This window comes from Micropterus dolomieu, linkage group LG17, assembly GCF_021292245.1.
Source record: "Micropterus dolomieu isolate WLL.071019.BEF.003 ecotype Adirondacks linkage group LG17, ASM2129224v1, whole genome shotgun sequence".
Taxonomy (NCBI): Eukaryota; Metazoa; Chordata; class Actinopteri; order Centrarchiformes; family Centrarchidae; genus Micropterus; species Micropterus dolomieu.
Genome location: NC_060166.1, coordinates 30,153,887 through 30,179,840, shown reverse-complemented (window position 1 = coordinate 30,179,840; position 25,954 = coordinate 30,153,887). Strand labels below are relative to the sequence as shown.

Below are 25,954 nucleotides of genomic sequence, written 5' to 3'. Positions count from 1 at the left end.
CAAAAATGCAGAAGAGCTGAAGGCCACTATCAGAGCAACCTGGGCTCTCATAACACCTGAGCAGTGCCACAGACTGATCGACTCCATGCCACGCCGCATTGCTGCAGTAATTCAGACAAAAGGAGCCCCGACTAAGTATTGAGTGCTGTACATGCTCATACTTTTCATGTTCATACTTTTCAGTTGGCCAACATATCTAAAAATCCTTTTTTGTATTGGTCTTAAGTAATCTTATTTTCGGAGATACTGAATTTGGGATTTTCATTAGTTGTCAGTTTAAATCATTACAATTAAATTAAATAAACATTTGAAATATATCAGTCTGTGTGTAATGAATGAATATAATATCCATGTTTCACTTTTTGAATGAAATTACTGAAATAAATCAACTTTTTGATGATATTCTAATTATATGACCAGCACCTGTAAGCACTGGCTAACGAGGAGGGCGGGAGCAAAAACAGGTGATACTAATAATGACAGCAGACAGACACAGACAGGCAGGGTGATGAACTGACAGGAACACAGACAGATACCAAACAGGCCCAAACTAACAGAACTACCAACAAGCCCACAGACAAATACCAACAGAAATATGAATACATATAAACAGACATACAGGGAACAAAAGACCAAGGACATAAGACAAGAATCCCACTAGAACTCAAAACACAGAACCGACAAGCAGGCAGAGGAATACTGGAGGGAACAGACAGAACACATACCAGGCAGACATGGGGCAAAATAACCAACATAGACAGAATACACATAACAAAATACCGAACAAGAAACTAACTCAGACAATATCAGAAACCCATGTAAACAGACAAACACCGACCAACTATAATACAGGGATCATAACAGACAAAACCTAAACGAGAACACAGAACTAGAACACAGAGTACCGAGCAGACTAAACCAAAATGATGCAGAGAAAGAACTAGAAGCAAATACTACGACATGAACTAAGGCACAGGACTGGGAACACAGACATGGAACCAAAACAGACTAAATAACAGATACTGAACCGACAAAACAATAACTCAGAGAAACTCAGGACAGGATCGTGACAGGCGAACACAAATATAAACCACAAGCCTTGATCAGATTATTCCTCTGAAGTGCCTACATGTCACATGTCACTGGTAATTTCTCATGTAATGGTAACAAGACAGAACAAGCTTGAATTGAAGGTGGTGACAGGTCAAACAGCTCTATTGCCCATGTCATTACACATTATTTAGTATAAACAAGGGCAGGGTAGAGAGAGAGACAAAAGGAGAGTGATAGAGATTGAGGCAGATTATGTGTTGGCTTGTGGGTAACATATTAGAAACAGAGATGAGCAATGGGCATCTCTCTGCGAGTGCCTGTAGTGATTCTGTGTATAACCGAATGATACATGGCTTTAATTTGATAGCACTCTCTATTAAGACCTGAGGAATATAAAAAGAGCAGGCACTTCCAGAAACAGTGAGTAGCTGGAGGAGCTCCATTTTAAATGTGTTCTCTGTGTCCATATAATTGAACACTTCATTATCTACTTGGCTTTCTCCCTCCTCATATGTGCCTTTGTTTGGTCATTTCTCAGTTGAGAAGGACAGAGAGAAAAACTGACCTGCCAAATCAAGCGCAGATCAATGGAACCAGACCCACTCTGAGAATTACCTACAGCAGGAAGGCAATCCATTTCAAGATATGTCTTCCCCAGAATCAGCTATTTTCTCAGCCCATTACAATCTCCCAGCAATTCAACAACAATCAGCACCATACGTAAGGAAAGGTGTGTGTCAGTGTGTATTCTATCAGGCATCTTCCTAACACCCTTTTTTTTAACGGTGGCCAGGTTTTAAATGTGTGTTTTAAATGTATTTTTTAAATAATCCTTGTCGGAGGAGAATTTCTGTCACTGTTTTGGGACAGAAGACAGTTGGCTTTAGATAGATAGATAACTTTATTGTCTGATTGGCCAAGAACCTGAAGCCTGTTTACCGACCGGGCTGTTGTTGACCCGAAAAAAGAAACTGTATCCAATCTTTTTTCGTCCTGTGCTGAGCAGTATAGACAGACTGAGTGTAGCAGTTGCCAGGAGGACGGGGCTGCGCTCAAATGACCAAATATAGAAAACTGGCTCCGTATGACAAAAACTGTTGAAACCGGAGCGTTCAGAACAGTTGGAATACCTGAGGTTTTGGCTCACATGGATTTCTTTTAAATATGTGTACCCCATTATTTGAAGCTTTGGCCGCGTTTAAAATGAACATCTGACATTGTAACATTATACATATGACAGAAAATATGGAATAGCATAATATTTGGTCACCTTTAAAAGGTGTAGTTCTTTGCAATCAACACCATCCATAGATTGATAACCCACAACCACAGAGAATAGAGCAACATGTTATATTATATATATATATGGATTTTTTTTAGTAATTTTTGGCCCATCTTAACATTTTCATGATCTATCATTGTGTTCTGACGTAAACTTTAATGGACTTTGTACACCAATCTCCTTTCAGATGTCTGAGCTCTTTACCTTGTTCCTAAGTTCCACTTTATACTTCTGAATCATTCCCCTTAGCAAAGACATCTTGGGGAGGAAACTTATTTGGGCCTCCAGTTCTTTCAGTCACTATGCAGAGAGAACCATCTTGAATGGAACGTGGTGACTGGCTGAACAGCTTTACTGCCAATGTCATCACTTATTATTTAGTAAAAACAAGAGCAGGGCAGACGTTGGAGATTGACTGGTAAATCATGGGAGTTTAAAGCAATGTCTGCCACCTATCTGCAGATCTCATGGTCCTCATGTGCAAACAGAACCCTGAGATTCTTGATCTCCTCTGACTTACGGCAACAAATTGCTCACAACCCAAAGGTGGCAATCTGCTGTTTACTGGCAGTGGACCACAGACTTGAAGGTGCTTACTCTGTTCCCCACCTCTTCACACTACCTGGGTGTCACACTGGAGGACATGGTCTGATTAAAAGGACTACATCATCGGAAAAAAGAAGCAAGATACAATCCTAAATCCGGTTCTACTTCCTGCATTAGTTCTATCTCCCTCCCCACCAGAGAGGTGACTATACATGTCCCAAGACCCTGTTTTATAGCCAGACATCCAATAACCCTTGCGTTCACCTGGCACCCACCCCAGACATCTACACCTATCCGCGCAGGTGTGTAGCCACATATATTGGCAACATATAATTCCCTTTTGAAAAAGAAATGCATTTGTCAATGGAGCCATGGCAGGGATGTCTCACACAAATTACAAATGTAGTGAAGTTCACATGTGACAAGCTGTTTGTTAATGCAGGTTCAACAGTCTGTATATAAATGCAACATCCAAATTTGTTTCTAATGAAAAAATGCAAATACATATATTTCTATTACATGTAATTAAAAAAAGAGAAAAAGAGTGTGTATACATCCTGTATATTATATTGGTGTTTTTTCAACCTGTGTTGACAAAAAATAAAAGAAAGGAATAAAAGAACAAAACTAGGTCTTGTGATGCTTCAATATAAAGCAAAACTATACTGCAGTGCCTGAGGCTACACAGATACACAGATTTCCCAAACAAGTGATTTTGACATCAAAATCTATTATTCAACAGTGGTGAAAGCAACAAAAAACCTACCAATACTGTCCAACTTAGTGGACATGACAGAAAGAAAATCATGAGAAAAGTTCCTTTGATGTCCAAGCTCAATATAGCTCATTATCCTTGAACATGGGCTCTAGATAGGTTGAGCTGTCACTTATTAAGCCTTGTAATGTTCCCTTGCACAGCACAAGACGGGATAAGGGATACTGCACAGTCTAAGTAGATAGGATAAGGGACAAATTAAAATCCGGAAAAGTTAGCTTGATGGGCCAATGGACTGATCTAACCTACAGATATGTGTGCCCGTATTATCCGAGCTAACCTCAGTCTAGAGGTCACTGCCACTATTAGTAGGAAATCAATTAGGATCACTCGCGGCTCTAACAGATCGAGAATGTAGGCCAAGTGCCTTGATGTGGCGTGTATATAGGCTAATGCTGCTACATTCAGCCATCTCTGACTCTGCCTGTGAGAATGTTGCGGTGTTAATAAATGTGATGTTCACTTGTGATATAAATTTGATTAGTTGTCCTAACAATGTCAATGGAAGCACAGAAAAACAATTTGGAAGAAATCACCTTCGACTGTATGACAAGGATTTCATCAACACTGTCAGAATACAAGCTTTAACCTTCAGCAAGTAGATTTCATTGGGCCTTGGTGCTGCATAAACTGAGCTTGCAGTACAATTATAAAACAACCTCTAGACTACAACACATCTAGTTTTAGAAAAGAATAATCGACAGAAAAAAGGAAATGACAGTTCAAGGACACTTTCACTTCCAGCACAGCATGCTTGGTGACGGACTGTTATTTCATAGAGAGAGGATGCCAGTCTACTACTGGCCCAGGTTTCAGAGGCCTAACACCCACACCAAGCACCCTAGAGGATGACAGTATTGATGTGGCATGTCTGCCTCACTGTCATCTCCAGTGATGGCCACAGTCCTAACAGCTGACAGGCAAGCTTCCATGTGGGGATGAGTCATTTCAAATGTGGGGGAGCTGCTGCCATTTCAGGAAGCCACTTTTGATAGCAGGCTTGTGACTGCACACAATGATTGTGATTGGTTCATTCCCAGTGATTTCCTTTCTAAAACACAGAGGTTTACTTGGATGAGCCTTCAGATGAATGGGAAACATTTTATATAAACAACAACCCAAATCAAATCAAACCATATGCCACCACAAAAAACTTAGCTTGACTTCTGCTGAATAAAACCCCCCAAAATGCTAAATATGCTCACCAAGGCCCTGTGGTGTGATGCCGCTGCTGTCTGCGGGGTTGACGGCCCAGTAGTAGTACTTTAGCGCATGCATGAGCTGAAGCACTGTGCCCACTCGACGAATTGTGTTGTAGATAGTTGCTGTGCCAATGAACTCAGCAGAGAGGTATGTGTACAGAGACAGCTGTACCTGGAGTGGGAAAACACAAACACATAAAAATATATATATATGTTGAAATTAATCCTTTGAACCGTATACCACATTTTTCTATGGTGGATTGCACTAGCTGAGCCTAGTATCCTTGCAAGTGTTTGTTAGGGGTGGCCATTGACCCTATATTACTCAGTTTCATAATTGTCGCAGCTCCACTCTGTTCAGTGATGATTAGCATGTCCTCTGTAATTAGCAACAGACCTGACAAGAATCCTTAATCCCAATACAGCCATTCCAGCTATAAATACTGAGGGCTTTTTCCCCATATGTCATAAATTATAGGATATTAACGATTGAAATGTGAGTCATGATGAAAGGCGGCAGTGTGGTTACGATGTGAGCATGATGCGATATGGTTTGAGGCTACTGGAGATGTGCTGTTGGTAATGTAATTTCCATGAGAACAGAACTTATTTGTCTACTAGGATATGGTCAGTGGGCCCATGTAATTAATGCATATTGCATGCTCCCATCATTCACACATCTGGCTCTCCTTACCCTGTGCAGCAGAAAAGGACAGAGGAAATGTGGACTTTGTCGCATGTCCTAAAGGAAGAAGCAAGCGTAGCTCTCTGTGCTGTTGAAGCGTTCTAACCCACTTCATTACTTCGCTGTTTCTCTCATTTTTTCTCTCTCTTTCTCCACGCTCTATTTTGGAGAAGTGTCGCAGGCAAAGCTCCAGACACTTTTGTATTTATTTCCTCCTTTTATTTATTCATGACTTGGCCCACCAGCAGCATTCCTGAGGCAAATGTATTTGCCACACAAACTCAGCTCCTTTGATATACCTCATCCCATTTTTTCATGGGTCATTATTTAAAGGGGGTGGGACTTTAGAACATTTAAAAACTTGGTAAGGTTGAGGACAGGAAAGTGGAACAGTCAAAGGGTGAAACTACATATTCTTTAATTTGACAACCCAACCTAGTCACCATAATTTTGCATTTTGCTCATTAAAATCATGTATCATCATATTTCACAACTACTTTTTATTACCACTGACATAAACACTTGTGGAATCTCACCAAAACTGACAACGATGTGACACAACACGCTAAATTTCCACCCCCTATTTCCTTTGAAACACAGGCAGCATCTATTTTCATCTTTGCAGAAGCAATAATGATGCAAAATATTACTGAAGCTTTCTGTGGTTGAAAGATATGCATCCACTTCAGCCTAATCACATTCAAAGACAACTGTCCCTTCATGGACTGAGTTACCTGCAGGATCTCACCTTAGCAGGGGTGTGGATCCAGATGGCAGCATTGAACAGGATGTGGTCACACAGCTGCTTCAGCAGTGGTGCCCCATGTGTCAGACCGTCCAGATACTTTGCAAAGGAGAGGAATTGCTCTAATACAGCCCTGGTGATGTGTGCACGTGATGACTGTAGGAAGAAGCACAAAGTCATGTTAAACAATCATTCTGCCAAGCCTATTCTGATCTAAGCATGTATTTCTCTGCAACAACCTATGTTAACTGTCCATAACATGTCTCTTTGCAATACCCATGAGGAGAAAAAAATGAATCGTCAAAAAGAATCATACTCATGGAACTCAGAGACAAAATTGGGTAATTTGGGGTGGAAGCCCACCATTTAAGCAACTATTTGCAGGTTTAAAATCTTTAATTTGTTACCTAAATTGGTCTTTAAGTATTGTATAAAAGCACAAAGGTTTTTACATACATTTTTTACAGAATAGATAGATTTCATTGTTAAGAAAAGAAACAAGGCTGATGGAATAGAGATGTGTGAAAAACAGATATGTAAGTAATATTTAATTGAATGTTTCTATTGTTTTGTTCCACTTTATATGCTGTTAAATTTTGCATGTTTTGTAGTTAATTTAAAAAAGCAATGGCTGAAATAATTGTAAAGTATTTAAAGTAAAGATGTCTTTACTTTAAAGTTAAAGTCCTTCTCCCTGAAGCATCTATGTCAGTTCCTCTGTATGTAGGCTCAGTTAAAGGATGACTTGGTTTTGTGTGTACTACCTATGTTCTATAGCAGTAGGTTAGCATCTTGGTATTGGTGATAAATTGATCTTCTTTGTGAAGTTACAGAATCTAAAAAAGTGTTTAAACTAAATCACGGCAAGTTGTAGAGGCTTGAATTTGCAGAGAATTTCACTTTGACAAATCCCGTTAGTGCTCCTGTCTGGCACCTGCTCGCTGCCCAGGTGGGGACTTGGTGAGGGCAGGAGAGAGGGAAATATGAAGGGGGGAGAGCACGAGGAGAAAGGAAGGTGTGGTATAAACAGATCACTAACAGATGGTGCAATATGTGGAAGTGTGAAAGCTGGCAGCGGGAAGGAAGTAAGAAAAAAAACGGTTGCTCTCAGGTGCCGACTCTGCCTGGCTGTTAGTTAACAGCAGCCGAAGCCAGCAGGCAGGCAAGTCACTGAGTGACAAAGTGGAGTCATTTCTCAGAGCTCCAAAAGAGCCAGCACTCTGGGGAGGCCGGCAAGCTGCTAGATCTGCATCACAAAATCGGTAAATAAAGATTGATGCCGAAAGAGAGAGAAACCAAGGGAAGGGGAAGCGAAGCAGTCTTGTGGTGTTCTTCCTCTAGCTCTGTTTAGTTCAAAGACACATTCAGGGCTCTGCTACAGGCAATGAAAGATCAGACTGTGGACACCTTGATAGTGAATAGTTGGACATATTCCTTTTTCAAATTGGACATATTCCTTTTTCAAATTGGTGTTCAAACTGAGAAAATAATTTTTACTGTGATGAGCCCGCCTGTTTCCAGACTTATATATATATTGGTAGATCTTGAACTTGCAAACAACACAGTATGCTGTAAGACATTTCAAACATTAGTTTTAACTTGGAAATGCAAGTTCACCTGCTGCCTTGAAAATGCAAGTTGAAGATGTTGTCTTTTTAGTTGATTGAACTTTTTCAACTTAGTTCAATGTCATACTTAAAACAAATAATTATTTTACTTTATTAATACAAGAAAAACTTCCTTTAACTAGTCTAACCGACATACATTTCTGCATCATTGTAGTTCACGGTTTCGAGTTAAAACAACTTATTTACATTTATAGTACTTTCCATTTCAAGTCAAGAGGATTTAAATTCCAAAATTTGTTACAATTTACATGTATAAGGCCTTTGTCAGGTACCCCCTCCAATGGTGGCATCAGTCCTTTGTTGTTTACCACAAAAATGTCTATATTTTGGTTGGAATTTGAATATATGACTTGTATGCAATAGATAATTAGTAGGGATGAGCGAGTCCACTGCTATTTGTGTCTGTTACTGTTACTGTAAATTTTCTGTATTGTACTCGCAACGGGCGGGACTAACCAGAAGTTAGTTATTTAAGCATGAAATTGGAATGGGTTGATCAGAAGTTGCTATATTTATTAGAAAACTACTTACAGAACAGCCTCAGAACTGAGCTTCAGTCAATGTTTTTGATTACAGTAAGAGAAAGGTTTAAAAAGGACAGATATTGACACATTTTACTCTGTTGATATTCATACTCGTAAAAAGTACATTATCTGTACCGGATACTCATTTCAACTGAGAACTTACTCAACCCTAATAATTAATTGATTATGTCCATGTTTTAACTTTGCCACCATGGTTTAAAGAAGACAGTTTCTCTCAAATTCAAAAGACGCAGCAACTTGGCTATTTTTTTTCTCTTGCTCCCATCCCTGCACACCTGCTGTTTTTACAAGTTCAATCAACACATATTTATCTGATAAAAGTCTCACATTGTTAACACAATGAATTAATGCAAGTTTAGCTTTTGAAAACTCATAAATTTGAGTTCAAAATCCGAAAATTGCCAGAGTCCTTTGAGTTAAAAAGAAGTAGTAGGTGGACATAACTAAATGGGGCTGTAATGATTTCCACTGTATGGGTGAGGATAAATTTGGAAATATAAAAATGGTAATTTTCTGAGAAGTGATGTGTCGCTTTGGTTACAGTCGCAACATGTCACGGAGGCTCTACCATACCTTCTCAAGTAGGTATCCAATCACCAGAAAGCCCTTTCCACCCAGCATCTGCTCCTGCATGGCCACAGAGCTCTTGAGCAGCTCAACCAGAAAGGCCAGGAGAGTGGCACTGCAAAACAAGGAGGCATAACTTCTCACACAGGGATAAAACATTCTATTATTATTCTAAAATTTGCCTGTTGAGTGTATCTATTCACACACTCAACAGGCGATGAAGGCGTCAATCTATGAACTACAGTGCCATGAGGAGATAGTGTGGCAGAGGGAAAAAAATAAGGTAATTTTCAGGGGATGTCAGCAATCATCTGGGAATTCTAGCTCACTACTTCCAGCCCTCTTCAACTCAGAATAAAGGGTTGGCTTCTTGGGCTCTCTCCTTCCACAGAGTGGTCTGAGGCACAAGATGTAACAGGGTGTGTATGTATGTGAGGTGGGGGGAGGGGTTTCAAGGGGGCAAGGCAGTGCACTGAAGATGTTTTTTTTCTTTTCAGTTGAAGCCCTTGGCTTAGTGACAGTGGTGCTCAGTGACACTTCACAATCGGCTTTCCCTTACATCCTCTGGTGGCTTCCACTCTAGCACAACAATCACAAAAACACAATCACTCCTCTGCAGGCGTTCCCATAGATACAATCACAACAAGCATACAAATTTCACTCTGCACTGTGTCTGTTTGTCTACCTTGTCATTTCTCACTACTGCTCCAACTTAGCTGGGCCAGGGGGAACACTTACAGAACTGGGCGACAGTCAACTCAGTGTGCTCGTGGTTTAGCCTCTGATCCCTACTGCAAGCACAGCTTCCTCCCAATTTGGCAAAGTAGTGGTGTTATGTCACTGCTTATTAAAATTCATGGTGTAACAGAGTAAAATGAGATCACGTTCATTAAAAGGAATGCTTTTAAATCACTATTTGAGGGTTGAGAACAGCCATAGCAGATCTTCAGGCATTATAGAGAGTTCATTGTTGTAGAATCTTTGAACTCCTAATGTCAGCAGACTTTAGGAGGACTCAATATAAAAGCACAGACAAAGCAAGTGTTAGGGAGAGGGACACATTGTGAGGGAAAGACACTCCACATGCAAGCGAGAGAGAACGAGGGGCAGAAAGCAAAGATGAGAGGAAACTACAGAGGCAGAGAACCCTGAGTATGAGAGATTTGTGCTGCTGTGTGGCCACTCCTGAGTCTATCTAGTTGTACTGCTGATGTTGAACTAAGTCAGGATTAGAACAGAGCTCAGTCTCCATCCAGGGCACTGTGGGGTGGCTTTTGGACTGACCAACCCAGGATGACGAGGATGAGAGGAGTCTGAACCACAAAGTAACAATGAAAACTGGACTATAGCTTGACCAAGGATGGTATTATAAGCAGGCAGTGGTTTATTGAAGTTATATTGGTATTGATGTACATGTTGACCAAATTACACGAGACAAAATACACTATTTAAAGCAGAAAAAAGTACTTGATGTAATACAGAAACACTGTTGTTTGTCCAACAGACATCTACTCTAATTCTGGATGTTGATCACCAAGATGTCATGTTCGTTCCCGATAGTATTTTGTAACATTTCAACAAACCCATTTTTTTGATGAGATTTACTGCCTGTAACCACACCACCACAAGAATGGTGATAATAATTAACAACAAGTCTACAACATCCCAATTTTCTGTTGCACCTCCACCTTAATTTAGGCTGATAATACAGAAAAAACAAATATTTATACAAAAATCCACCCTTTTGTAACTTTAAATAGTCATTAATATTACTTAAGACTTTTTTTCTCCTTCAGTTGAAAACACAGCCTCATATACAAGGTCTAAAAGGGTTTAGATCAGGGACAAAAAAGTAATCAAATTCACAATAACTCTAAACTGAGCTTTTATCATACAATTTCATGTGTATAATTTCTAAGGCATCAACTCAGATTTCTAAAAAGAGAAATTCTCTTGTATAGTAACAAAATTTCTACTTCTTACCATACAGTGGCTTCCACCTGGCTGTCATTAAGCTGATGGTAGTCCAGCTGAGCGAAGAGCGGGAAGAGCACCTGGATCCCACCAATGGAGTGGATGGCACTGTGGATGGAGTGAGTCACTGTGGCTTTTACATCCTGTGAGGATAATATAAAACCAATAAAACACACTTTTGTAATGAGCGCAACAGAAATCAATCAATCAATATCTGGGATAGTTAGAGTAAAGCGACTGACCTGTAGCATAAGGGCGTGCGGTGAGTGCACAAAGATGGAGGCATTTTCTTTCGGCGAGGATTCCAGGCAAAGCTGGGCGTCAGTGGCCTTGGCGTTATAGGTGAAGGCGATGGAGCTGGCCAACTTGCTGTCATACAACACCTGCTTGTGATGCTCTGCTAAGTGGATATCGCTCTCTGACTTGAACTTAAATGTGCTCTGGAAAGAAAGAGATGTAGATGCAGGAGAATGAGGGAAAATAGAGAGAGTGAGAGCAATATATTGAGTAGCTCCTTCCTGTACATGCATGCACATCAATGTGTCTCAAGTGCAATGTTTAATTATAACTTGATAAGATGTGAAAAATGAAAAATGACAAGAGGCTTTTTTGTATTAGCAACCACACATTACTAGAGGTCAGAATTTCTTCTTGAGACTGCACTACAGTATATAAACATTTTGAAAATGCATGAAAATTTCCTATTGATTAAAAGCTATCCTCTATCATTCTTTATTGCTGCAATTAACAACACAACCGTATATTTGCTTTTTAGTGATGCAACAGAACACAGTTTGTGTCAGCTGCAGTATGCGTTACACTGCTTAAGAAAAGCTACATTAAAAAGCGCTATTTAGGCATAACATTTAATAATAATAGATTTTTATTTCGTAATGCAAACATATTTGATCTTTGTGTCTCATAGATATAACAGTATGCCTTCGCATTTTATGTGGGAGGATTCTTTGATGATAATCTTCAAGTTCTACTGCAGAGTACAATGATTAGGATCAGAGTTGCTATGATACTGTAGATTACCTGCATTAATTTAACCCAGCCATTTACTCTCACATGTTCTAGGGAAATCTCAAGCCAAGCAGTCTTAGCTGAATTCTCAGGCTGAAATGGAAAAAGGCTACAGAGTGTGCCATGATTGCAGTCTTTTACTAAGCACACATTAACATTTTTACCAATGCATAGGCTTCTTAAGGAAGAGATACTTTCTGTTCAAATACACTTTTTGCACTCATGAAACAGGAGCAAATACGAGAGGAGTTCATCCAGTATGGCTGAAAACACCTTTAAATTAAAGCCGTCAGTCTGCAATTTAGCTTCGTGTTACTTTGTCACTTCCCATCCCAAGTAATCACACTCAGCGTTTATTTATTGAATTTTGGCCCTCTTATAGCAGAGAGGGAGAAAAATTTGAACTAAATTATACACAGTTGAGACACACCTATAAACCCTATAGAAAGTCTTATACACTCTGCAAGAAAACATGCTCTCACTTACAACTGCTTCTATTTTCAGCAAAATTAAGGTGTTAATATTTGCATGAACATAAAAACATTCAACAAATAAGACATAAACTGAACAAAGTTTCACAGAAATGTGACTAACATAAATAGAAAAATGTGTCCCTGAACAAAGGAGGGGTCAAAATCAAAAGTAACAATCAGTAGCCAATCTGGTGTGGCCCTGTGGTCCTGTGCAGGTGTTGTCACATGTGGTCTGACATGACGATCAGCTGTCCTTCTTGTCTATCTGTAGTGTTGTCTTAGGCGTCTCACAGTACAGACATTGCAATGTATTGCCCTGGCAACATCTACAGTCCTCATGCCTCCTTGCAGCATGCCTAAGGCATGTTCACACAGATGAGCAGGCATCTTTCTTGTGGTATTTTTCAGAGTCAGTAGAAAGGTCTATTTAGTGTAAGATTTTATGACTGTGACCTTAATAATAATAATAATAATAATAATGGCAGTTTATGTCTTAGTTGTTGTTGTTGTTTTTATGTTCATGCAAATATTAACACATGTTAAGTTTGCTGATAATAAAAGCAGTTGTAAGTGAGAGGACGTTTCTTATTTTGCTGAGTATATATGCTATAATTCTCATGAATACAGAACAAATTGCACTGGTGACGTAATGATTGTTGTGATGTCTAACCTCTTAATAAGGATCAAGGATGTGTCTAATATGTTTTTAATGTGTCATATATGTCTTGAAATTTTATTATTCCCTAAGACATGTGAAGACATTTGATGGCTGTGCAAAAAGAAGGAGGTTCACCCAGTCACTGTCTCACTTACACATTTATTATGGCTAGCATAACAAATAGCTGATCGATAACATACTAGTCTTAATTTACTCAATCAATAAACTGTTGACAGATGAGCTGAATTAATCTGTCGATGAAGTGTGAATGTAATACGCTTAAGAAGGATATCAAGTCATTTAATCAGGAGGGTTGAATTATTAATGAATGAGAGACATGTTTATCCTTCCCTCTCTAACTCATGGACCTCAAGCGGATGGTGATAAGATAAAGAGAGACAGGAAGTAGAAGTTCCAGTGAGAAACAACCATCTGGTCCTAGAGGGACTGTAGATAAATACAGTATGTTACGCAATGCAAGCAAACAGGGTTCATGCACCAGCCTAAAAGGCATCTAAATCTGGGCTGCTTGTTTCAGTAAGGTAGTAAATGGATAAAATGGTAAGCCGACTCCGGTCGTCAATTGTACGATTGTGCATTCTATTCTGAGAGCTGAATGTTAAGTAGGTGGCAACATTTAGAGGAAACATACCACATATTTTCTTTGCTGTATATACCTGCTACAAATATTGCATAACACTACATTTGAATCAGCTTGTATTGCAAAAGTTTTCAGATCCTAGAACTTTATCCTCTGGGTTTAGATTTTACTTTGGGCATGTTAATCCTGTTTCCAAATGATACTGGTAAATATCCATACATTTGCTGGTGCTGTATCTGTAGCCTGGCAGCATTATTCTAGCAGAAGTTTTACAGGGAAGTTGCAGAAACAGAGAGGGTTCAGCCACATTTAACTCCTTCCAGTCAGATGATGAAAAAGGCATAGGAGGGATGCTGTTCATCTGCTATGATAAAGTCCACAGAGCAGCCAGCATGCATCTCATCATGTAGTCTCTAACATCCTTCAAAAGTTCCTACTCATGGAACCCAAGTGACAAGAAATAACAAGCTCCACTGCCCTGCACTTTAGGATCAGCCCTGCCGCAGCGTGACAATAATGATCTCATGGGTTACGGCTACAGTAACAAACCCTGTAGCATAACAGCATCATTCCACAGGCCAGTCTTCCCTGACAGGGGAGAACCGGGACTGTGAGGCTCTTCAGTCTCTCCTTGCAGTCTGTGGTGCATACTGCAGAGCACTGTTGGCACAAATTCAACTAGCTAATCTGCCTCATGTAGAACACATATGGTAGAGATGATAGAGGGTAAAGACAGAAATAACTCTGAGTGCATCATGTGAAAGACATAAAGTCATGGCTTAATTGTTTTGACTAGTCAACTCAGTGACTAAAACTTGTGTTCAGTGAAGCTGTCACTGTATATTGGTGTGACAGATGTTACTAAATGACTCCAGGCCAGGCTATTTCCCACAGCTAGAAAGAGATATGTAGTTATCCAGAATACCCTCAGTAACTGGGCTTTTTAAAACTCTTCTGTTGTGTTTACTAGTATCCACTGGGAACTATATTGTTCATACAGAGATACATTTCACACATTTCTGAGGCAATTCCCTTGTATGAACCATTCAGTGCACACTTTTTACCAAACCTTATGAACCCTGCTAAAACAGCAGTGATGAATGACAGTCTGATATGACAGTTAGCTTCTGTCAGCCTCAGTGTTAGTAGACCCAACACTGGCCCTTGATATTATCTCCAAATGGCTGGGAATGTTTCAAGTCAGTCATAGAAATAGCAATATACAGTGAAAGATGTTTGGTACTTTAAATGAAATAACCAGGAGTCCATCTCAGTTCAGAGTGCAATTTCACATACAGCAATATGAAAAGAGCCCAGGGAACAGATTGTACTAATAGGTCTGTCAGATTTATAGTCATAAATCATAACGTGCAGTAGAAATTGTAACCCTAGGCAGCAATAATCTCTGCATTTCAACTACCCGCAGAAGTTACAGTAACATTCAATACACTGTGTGAGCAAGGGAAAGCATGTCAAACATCAAACATGGATGAGAGGACCATGGATCAAAAAATAAATCATACATCAGCTCTGATGTTTTTTCTCTGGCTGTGGAGCTGAGCTGAGTTACAACCGATATAATGAAAGTCCAATGTACATACTGTAGCAGATGTATGCTGTGATCTGCTGCACTCAACCAACAGGTCTCTCGTCACCTGGACAGCACAATGGGCCTGACAACTCGTTGACCTTCCTCCTCAACTCACCTGACTGGCTCTATCATACTTCTATCATACGGCTTCATCAATTGCAGGTAATTGTCTCCCTGGGACATGCTCTTCATTATTTTGAGAAATCTAGAGGATGGCTCCGCTGAAGGTTTAGAACCACAATTAAGGAGGTACACGGCAAGTCACCAGCCATTAGTGAAGAGACCAAACAATGAGTTCTCTTGGGAATCTCCAGGCATTCATAGACCTGATTGAAATTACAAACATCCATCTCACAATCTTCAACAGAGTAAGCCAAAGACTGCTACTCCTTCCTGCCATAAAAAAAGGTCAAATTTTGTCATTGAAGCAGCTAGAAAGTAAACACAGATGGACAGAGATATTGTAAATTGTCTGAGACACATCCTGTGTTCAAAGCTGATTTGGCAGTGTGTGTCATTCTTCCATTTATGACAGAGTGCAGGTCTTTAAACTGTGAAGAAAAAGCAGCACTTTGTGAGCATCAGGAGCAAAAGTGAGACCGTGAGAGGGAGAGAGAGCAGTTTCTGAATCTTAGAAGAAATTGAGAGCACACTCATGATGAGGTCAGTGGAATATTTAGGGATATAGAGAAAATAAAAAAAATAAACAAACAATAAACAAAATGTGCAAAACCAAATATTTGGTCACCATATGATTAACATTCACAGCTGAGTCCCCTTCTGGGTAGGTCAGCATATTTCTGTATTCACAATCTTTTGGTCTTTGTCAAGAAGCTACACCTGCTGCAGCTGATATAAGTCGGCTGAGGACTCTATCCCATCAGAGCGCCTGCTGCTTCCATCGGTGTATTGTGCCTTTATTTCCAAGAAGTAGGTAATTTATGCAGCTGTTTATCTGGGAGGAAAAGCATCTCCCAGGACGGATACCCACAGCAAAGAGGGCACCACTTGGCATAGATTTCACAGATTGATAGGTGATGCAGACTGCTTACATGTAATATAATTTAGTCTCCCTCAAGTACATACCTTATAGCCTGGTCCTAGCTGATGAATTGCAAATATCTGCGCGGGATTGAGGGCTTCACTGAACACATAGACGGCTCCTAGCTGCCCGCAGAATACTCTGTTTGCGTCTGCTGTCTCAGAGGACCCAAGGAAGCACTTATCATAACTCTGCAAGAGAGACACAGAAATAAAAGGCAACATCATTTTATACTTTGGTACAACATTTGATTGTGCAAACATATATGTATGTGTGAATATATATATATATATATATTAAATAGTATTTTCAAACTTATATCTACAACTATATAACTTCTATGTCTCTCAGTGTCAACGTTGACAATTCCCTAAAGGAAAATGCAAAACAATGGTGATTTACAAACCCTGATTTACAAAGATTGGAAACCTCAATATAACCTCTGGGATAGAGAGAAATTGTGCTGTGATTGTAGTTAAAATAAAACTGAAGGATAACTTATAACAACAGCAGCTAATTAAATAACTGAAGAAACAGTCAGAAGATCTATACAAGGGGGGGGGGGGGGGGGGGGGGGGGCATCAGATTTCTTAATAGAGAATTCAAATCTTGATCCAGCTGCTCTTTATTTAACCCTGTTTAAAAAGCCTATGCAATCTGAATTATTAAGCACATACAGATTAAATGTGACACTAAAATGTTTCTGAACAAGAGACACCTTAAAGACATAACTATGCTCACTGAGCTTGTGAAAATAAGGACAGCAATACTCCATTAAATTAAGTGTGTAGGCTAAAGACACAGAATGCTACGATAGAAAAAAACATCTAAAATGGGAACATTTAAGTTTTAAATAAGAGAAATAGTAGATGAAGAAAACCAGAAATGTATAGATAACACAAATTATCCATGTTTCAAAAGCAGAACAATGTCTCCCTACAACTTCTCAGCTTTTTAAACTTATTTATGTTACCAGAAACCTGCCACATGTAGCCACACTTTGTCAGCTTACAATATTTTCTGTGCACATCACCAGTTACATGACCTTTCTCTCCATGGAATATGAGAACACAGCACAGTGGTTGTTGTTTAAAAAACCCAATCCAGGAAAATGTGATAAACTGCAAGGGTGTAGAATATTGTCTCATTTGATGTATGTATACCTCACATGTTCGTCACTTGGTTAAAAAAGGCTAATCTAATCTATTCTCCTGGTGGGTCTGTGGTATGATTTCTAGTGTCTTTGTAATGCCGCCTTCACGGGTGGGGGGGGACATCATCAAAATAATGCTACCTTATGGTTTATACTTTCTTTTCTGGTGAAGATTCCTCCACAAAAACTATCCATCACAAATTAAGGCAGCTTTGGTTAATGTGGTGGAATATTTCATCAACCGCACTTATATCTCAGCCTGTCATTTGTGCAATCTTCCTTTGAATACACAACTGAAGCACACCTTTGGAAATGTGTCTCATCTGTGCAAGTACAAATTGCTTTTTAAATCTGTCCCTAAGAGCCATGTGTGACTACAGGTTTCATTTTGGCTTAGAGTCATTCAAACATGCACAAATCACGCTGTTACACCATCACTCACAATGTTGTCATACACTTTAAACAAGTATGCTTCAGTCTAATTATATTTACAATATCTGTACACATATATACAGTAGCTACTCAGATTTTTCACTCTATACATAAATCTCTTCTCCCAGTGTTTGATATTCCATCTTCCACCCTCTACTGCAGCACAACTTTGTGACAAATGGATATTCAAATTAAGACTGAAATACCAGTCGTATATCTGAGAGAAATCCATGTTGATATGGTAAAACTCATTTTGCTCAATGAGCACTACTGAAGACGTATGTGGTTTCCTCTCACAATTTGCAGCCATGCGAAATATATGTGGCAGCCTCAGTCAGCCCGGTGCCAATAAAGATCAAAACCTGTGGAAAAAAGTGAGGAGGAGTAAAAAGAAGAGAGCTTACATCATTTGTGTTGACGTGCCATGCCATGTCTCCATAAGAAACGAGCTGTCCGCTAACGTAGCATCTGATTTCACTGTTCCTCCAGCGGCTGTAGATGTGAACTATACTGATCATGTACCACTGAGGGAGAGAAGAAAATTTTAAAAGAAAAAATTAATACATGAGCTACAGAACAGGTGAATTATTAAGTGGGTCATCTTTCTTTTACAAGAAACACACACATAACTAAATTAAACTACACTTTTTAAACAACATCTCCCACATTTCTCGTCAGCTTTCCAATTTGTTTCTTTTAAAGCTGTGATTAGTATGAACCTCAAAGTTACTAGAAAGCCAAAGCCATGAGATTCACTACCTAATGTTCGGAAATCTGCAGTGGAACATTGTGAATAGATCAGAGAAAAGGCTAAGAGGAGGCAAGGCAACTCATTGTTCCCTTTGCACAAAGCCACGTCAGACACTGGCTGTAATTATCCAAGGATGAAACATGAACTACAGCGAGTCTAGTCAAGTCAAGTCAAGAGCTGGAGAAGTGACTTTAAAAGATGTCATGTCAAGACACCACAAAATAGTTCTCAGGCATCAAAAGCCAACAACATATCATGTTTTCATAAACAGTTCGTGAAAGGCTGAGCCAAAGGTTTCTCAGCATTTAGCAACTTTTATTTCAAAGATTTTATGGACAAATGTATTCTCTTAAGTATTTAGATTTTTTTCTGCTAATTTCTAATCAATGCAATATAATTAATGCTTACATGCTAACTGTGTTAACTCATGAAACAAATGTAACATTATATAAGGGCAAGACAGCAGTAGGCAATAAGCTGTCCATCTCTTATGTCTCCCCACTGTCTATCAGTTTGACCCACGAAGGGCACTGTGAGCAGTCTAATGGAATTACAGCCATCTACACACAAAAGGTAAGGACACTTAAAAGAGGATTCATGGCTGAGGGGAAGAGTGCAAACTGCTTGCAGATAATTTAGAACGGCACTTATCTGCAGATGTCTGAACCCTAAATCTATTAAAAACTTAATTCAACATATGAGCTTCTACAAAATGAAACATGCACTGTGGCAGTAGGAATAGGATGAATGGTTGTTCCCAGGTGTTATGAGAACGATCTAATTGTTTGACACATGCTTTGAGCCAGATTTCCTGCTCTGCAGGGAGAGCAACACTACACTGACATTCCACACTAAATTAAGTATCATTTTCTCATCTACATTTATATCCAATTACAACTGTAAGACTCCTCTGGGGATCTTCAGGAAATGTTTCAGGTCTATGTTTAGACATACAACTTTGCAATGCCAATAAAAGAACAGGTGTTTGGGTGTGGAGTCAAGGGTAAGTGTAGCCAAAACTGCAGAGTGTTTTAAAAGAGCATTTCATTTCATTTATTAGGATCCCCATTAGCTGTAGCCGAAGCAGAACAGCTATTCTTCCTGGGGTCCACACAATACACAACACTCTATACATCACAGTACACAATCACAGAAGATCACACACATCACCACAACAAAGACAAAAACAACAACACAATAACACAATACAACACACCACAGAACCCAGCTCTTATCAGTAAAAATCACACAAAAAAACAAACATAAGAAAACAAAAATAAGAAAATCTTTTATCTAGATAGTACATTGTGCTGTTTAAAATCTAGATACTAGGCAGAGCGTTCCATGCATCCATGGCTCTATACATTTCAGTGTCATTTATGTTTGTTTCAACTGAAATCCAAAGCCTTTCCTCTCAATTCAGGCCACAATTATGTGCAATTCTGGTAATTGGTGGTTGGTGTAATGCAATCTATGTTCAGATGTGGCTAACTTAATAAATTAGATTATGTGAAAATAATATAGGTCTAAAAAACATAAATCATATGTTGTATAATAGCTGAAACTCATGATTGAAAGCCAAAGCTTACCTTCCTGGGCTGAAAATCATATTTCACACAATGCTGGAAACCTTTTCCTTTAGACTTGAGTGATGTCACGATCAAGCAGTTACCAACAAAATGTGCAGAGTATCCAATGCCCTTGCTGGTACGAAAGCTGTAAACAGAAAAATGCACAGTATATATCATGAGCTGCAAATTTCACAAGGTTTCCAATACCTAATTCATTTATCGACAAACATTAGTAATATATATATTTCAACCTAACTGAGGTGGAGGGTTTTCTGACCAAGATATGCAGTCTGCATTTTTTGTGACTTTAAGTATTCATTAAAGCAGTAACTGACAAGTACTTCTTAAAATTTTTATGAGACTTATGATATTACGCTTAACCAGTCACAACAGGGAAATACTTGAGGTGAGACTACAGCTAGTGCAAATTTTGCAGGCATGGTGATTCAGTGCTTCAGTTATGCTGCCTGGGTCTAATCCCTTCAATCTGATCTTCTTGACTCCACAGATAAAATATATACCATATAATTCCAGCATTTAGGAAAAGTCACCTGTATACAATATGATCAAACCCTGTACAGCCATCACCTGATGCTAAGAGTTTGCGATACCACGTAAATTCTCTGTTCTTTCCCCGCTTGGACTGAACATCGTTTTCAGTGCTGACATGTACTGACTACACTCTATAGTAATCTACCATCGTCAAAGCCCCACACCACCACCACCCACTGGGATCATCTAAAACAAACAGACCTCTTTGTCAAGGCAGATAAAGAGAGCCTAGGCTTTTTTATTGTGGGCTGCATGCAGGGACAGAGAGATATACAGTAGAGCCCCACACCAAGCTACCACTGAGCCAGCCAAGACGCTCCAGTGGACAAGCCTGCTTGTGATTACACATCAGGTGGAAAGCAACACCTTGGTCCGTTTGTGAACATACAATTCTTTTTTGTTGTCTACATGCCCTGCCACTGAGCTATGAGGCCCTCGGATCAATGAATAAACGGGATTAGCTTGGCAAATCTCAGCATTTGTGTGACTCTGTCAGTAAGGAATCGCTGCCACCTGAATACCAACAACTTAGCTTAGCCAATATTTCTGTATTTGATGTTACACATCAGAGAAACGTAGAATGTCCTTCCAAGGTGAGTAGATTATTTCAGTCAAACTGTGTGATCCAGGTAAAGCAACGGCAGCCAGCAGAGGATACAGTGAACTAACTGTTATCTCTGAGAAATTAGTTTGAACGGTCTTTCACATCAACCAACTGTACCTTTTCATCTTTATTATCCACTCTCTCTTTCATTCTTTTCCAAAACTCTTTTATACTGTATGTCCCATTGTTTTCTGTGATTTTCACCCAAAGCTCACTCATAAACAGAAGGAACGGCAGCCGAACTGCACTTTTGGGTTATTGATTTTAGCACTAATTACCCACAAGCCCTGGCAAGAGCTGGTATGTTGATCTTATGTGGCAGGTATTCAAATCTAAATGAATACCTCCACAGTGCCTCCACTGCAGCAATTCTCCTCTGTAACAGCCAGCACCAGTCGCTGTGGTTCATGCTTCATTGGGTTTTAATCTCAATAATCTCAAAAATTCCCTTCTTTCTCTACAATAATTCACGAACAATATCTGGACAAAATGAGGCCCTTTCGAAAACCACATTACATAACTGCTGGCAGTGTGTGAAAAATAGTGTCTGTAAAACTAGTTTAACCTTGAAAAACAAGTTCCAGTCATAATCTGCTTAGATGGGAAAATCACTGTAGGTCACAGAGTATCAGACATAGCATATTGCTTTGTCAATAAAGACGCTGGAGGCTTTATAGGTCTCTGAAGAGAGGGAATGATTTCTAATACAAAGCTAAAGCAATTAGATTGATGAAAAACAAGAATGTGTAATTTTCTTCTCTCTGGTGTTATAAAATTACAGCACCAGTGAGAGGGCTAGGAGTGTATTGAGGACATTGGAAACGTGGAGCGCAAATGTATGTAATTGTGTACTCACCAGTAGAGATATGGTTTGTCCTTGTCAACATTGATGTTATTCAAGGGGTCCATTCTAAACCAGGTGTTGAATGTAAACCCATTCTGATAAGGCCACTTGGCAATAGGAGGTAAAGCAATGGCCTGGGACAAAAAAAAAACAAAAAATAAAAACAGAAAGATGACAAAACAATCGCGCAGTGTGAGAGACAGACAAAAATCTGTTGTACTGTCTCTACAAGAGTAGTTAAGGTAATATTAAGCTACACTGTGTAGAAATAAACTTGAGTCAGAGCACAAAAACCAACTAACTAACCAACTCACTATAGAATAATCTGAAATCCCAAACTGTTTTTTTCTTTTTTTGCACCTAATACTTACTGCAAATATTTAACATTTATAAACATCTTTTCTCAGGTCACGCAAATGTGTATGTTCTAATTTATCAATAAATAACACACAGGAAATTGCATTTTACTGGCCAACTAATAAGCCTTATAATTCCTGCTCATGCTGAATATTTTTTGATGACAAGTGTCCAACCTCTTTGGAATAAATCTAGCAGTGATTCTAGTCCTATTTGCATTTGCTGTTAAGTTGATTTTAATCTCCAAGATTGTTGTTCAAAACAACTCTTTAACAATCAGTGAAAAAACACATTTAATGAAATTACTGTGATAACTCTTTCGGTTAGTCAACAAGCTTTGGTCTGGTGCAACAAAATCCAAAGGTGATGAACAGTATGCTCCAATCTGTAGCAAGTGTAATGTTCTCTACTACATCTCTGTTTTTTCTCAATATGTCAGTTCCCAAGATAAACTATCAGCAACCCTGAACTGCACCTATTCACTACAATATCAATCTTTCTTACACAGGGTGGATTTCTCACACTTTTGTTATCTATAAACTCTTTAAACCATTTGGACTAGTGTTACATACAGTATACACACATTTATGTTATTAGTGGAGCTGTTACCAGCCATTACATGCCATTTTAGTTGACTACAGAGTGGAAATGTGTTAATGCTTACTGCTGCACTGCGACCAGGAAAGTTGAAGAAGGCATCTGGACCGTGTCTCTGGGGCATCTGATTCAGCACAGACAACATTTTGACCGCATGCTTCGGCTGCACAAGTGGCAAAGACATAAAGAGTAGCAGTCAAGGCTTTCTCTCAGACTGTTTGGACTGCAGTCAATACACTGTCAATTACTTCATTCACTCATTCTCCAGATAGACAATTACTGAACAAGCCCCAAACAGATCAGTGTGATGGCTCTCTGAGGGCAACTCAAGTGACAGTGTCAAACCAACACACACGGTTGTCGAATTGCTGCATCCTGTCCCTGCTATCACTTACCCAGAGGCCTCCTTCCCCTCGCAGCATGCTGAAGAGCAATTTCAGTTCCTTCACTGTGATGCTGTAGCTGGCCAGCACTCCCAACATGTCCACTAGCAAGTCTATAAAGGCAAGATAGCAGGCACGCATCACCACCAACACATATACACACATACACACACGAGGTGAAAGAGGAGGAAACGACAATCATCAAATGCATCTGCATTTTACAGATATTATAATTCATCCACACTGCACAGGAGGTCCTCATGGTGAAAAGTACTCAAATGCATCAACTCCTGAGATAATAAAAACAGTTTTGCTTTAGTTTAGCTTCATTCTCGCTGAGTTCATTGTCTGTGAAATTCCATTATATTTATCACAGAAACTCTTCCACTACAATTACATGGAAACTGAATTGTAAATCAAAGTGATGTCTAAATGGGAAATTGTTTAGCACCGCAGGGAAAATGCATTTAGATTTCATCAGCTGCAACATAATTGTGTAAAATATGAAAGTGACGCTGACTTCCAAAGACAACTCCATAGTGACCTGAATACAGAGTTATTCTGGCGCTTATTGCAGAAAGGCCTATATGTACCAAAAACAACAAGAAAAAATAAAATTAATAGTCCCTACAGAATGTTCAACTTTTCATTTGAGATAGCATACCTTGTTAGTGAATAAAGTGTTGTTCAAGGGGAAATTCTGACCTGATAGTGGTGCTAGAAAAAAGTTCAGGACGTTACTACACTGTGGGCCAGATTTACTAACACCCCGAATAAAGAGTACTAAATTGTTAAAGTGTGCATTAGAAATATTGCACATGTAATTGCAGTACCTGTTATGGGTGATTAACTAACAATTATTGCGTAGATTACAACAACTGACCCCTCCGAAGCCAATTACCCATACCACAACCATCACCGAGTGTGTGCCTAAACCTAAGTTATTGATTATATGGATCTCGACCGGTGAACCCTACAGCTGCGCTGCTAGCAGACAGGGTTAACCTCCTTCGTGTTGCTGTGCATTACCACCACTACTCCACTAGATGGAGCTGTCGCAAAAAAACTACAGTCCTAGAACTGCGGTCCCAGGATTACGGGGGTCCTGAAACTGCAGCCTCCGATACTGCAGCTATATAATATTGGCCACTGCGTAAAAACCTTGTTTGTTTCATTCAATAAGGAAATCGTATTCACCTGCCCATCCTGCCTAAGACTGCACTAAGTACTTGGGCCAGCACACCTGAAAAACTGCTTTGGGAAACCCCAGCAGAAACAAATACAGTTTGCTGGAATGACCCAGATCAAGGAAATGCCAGCAGTTCGTGCTTCATCCAGCCAGAGGGAACAATCGCAAACCATCCGCAGCGTGACCAGTCACTCAGTGATCTCCTGTCCCTGGCCCTGTACACACCAACGCCCCACTCCCTCTCCGATGCCTACATTGGGTTGTGTCGCTATTACGACCGGCGCGCTGTGAACAGTTGATGATCGTTCCCTCTGGCTGGATGAATTGTACGCATGATCAATGCACTACAGCAGCTGGGGGCTCAGATCGAAACGAAATTTGTTTTATTGGCATGAATGTTATCAGTATTGCCAAAGCTTCAAGGAAAATACAATAAAAAAAAACAATTCAATTCATATAGTTAATCAAATAAATACAATTTTATTTCTAAATATAGGATATAGAATGATATCTAATATTTTTAATTTATCTACATCTTCTTTCATTACGGCTGTGTCTCCTCACAACGACGTATTGCAGTAAGCGTGTCGACTCATTTCCGTTTCCGGTGCTTGTGTGTTGGTACCGTGTTGTGCTGCTCTCGCTAAATAACAGTTACATTTGTTTGATTACAGCGGCCAACTGTTCGCTAAACACTTATTCTTTACAGTAATTTTGCCTAAGGACTCACAGTTCTTTCCATCTTTTAGTGACTGCTGTTCAATCTCATAGTTGTTCTAAAGTTTTGGGAACTGACGCTACAGTACTTTAGCTTAGCCGTTAGCGACTTTAGCTTAGCAGCTAGCGATGGCTTCTCCTTCTCCCTCTCTCTCTCCTACTTTCTCCTGCTCGGTGTGTCAGATGTTCAGTTACTCCTCTGCCTCCTTTAGCGGTAATGGTACGTGTAATAAGTGTAGTTTATTTATAGACATGGTGGCGAGGCTCAGTGATTTAGAAGTCCGGCTCCGCACCTTGGTAGATCAGTCTTTAGCTACTGTAGCTAGCCAGTCCCCGGTAGTCGGTGCGGAACGGCCTGAGTTAGCCTCTGGTAGCCGTCCCCCGGCATCCCCTGTGCAGCCAGGAAAGGGG

The 25,954-nt window shown here is 39.6% G+C and overlaps 1 protein-coding gene across 9 annotated transcripts in view; it reads right to left on the bottom strand.

Annotated features, from left to right (window-relative positions):
- The window catches only part of nbeab (neurobeachin b), a 272,282-nt gene that overhangs the window by 123,156 nt on the left and 123,172 nt on the right, over positions 1–25,954 (bottom strand). For all 9 annotated transcript variants that reach the window (XM_046073190.1, XM_046073191.1, XM_046073197.1 and 6 more), the window contains 11 exons: positions 23,650–23,750; positions 23,322–23,417; positions 22,313–22,434; positions 20,319–20,445; positions 18,383–18,502; positions 16,438–16,584; positions 11,245–11,442; positions 11,012–11,145; positions 9,035–9,143; positions 6,292–6,444; positions 4,862–5,030 (listed from right to left, as the gene is read on the bottom strand). In XM_046073190.1, coding sequence (XP_045929146.1) covers positions 4,862–5,030; positions 6,292–6,444; positions 9,035–9,143; positions 11,012–11,145; positions 11,245–11,442; positions 16,438–16,584; positions 18,383–18,502; positions 20,319–20,445; positions 22,313–22,434; positions 23,322–23,417; positions 23,650–23,750 — 1,476 coding nt within the window. The remainder of the gene's footprint in view (positions 1–4,861; positions 5,031–6,291; positions 6,445–9,034; positions 9,144–11,011; positions 11,146–11,244; positions 11,443–16,437; positions 16,585–18,382; positions 18,503–20,318; positions 20,446–22,312; positions 22,435–23,321; positions 23,418–23,649; positions 23,751–25,954) is intronic.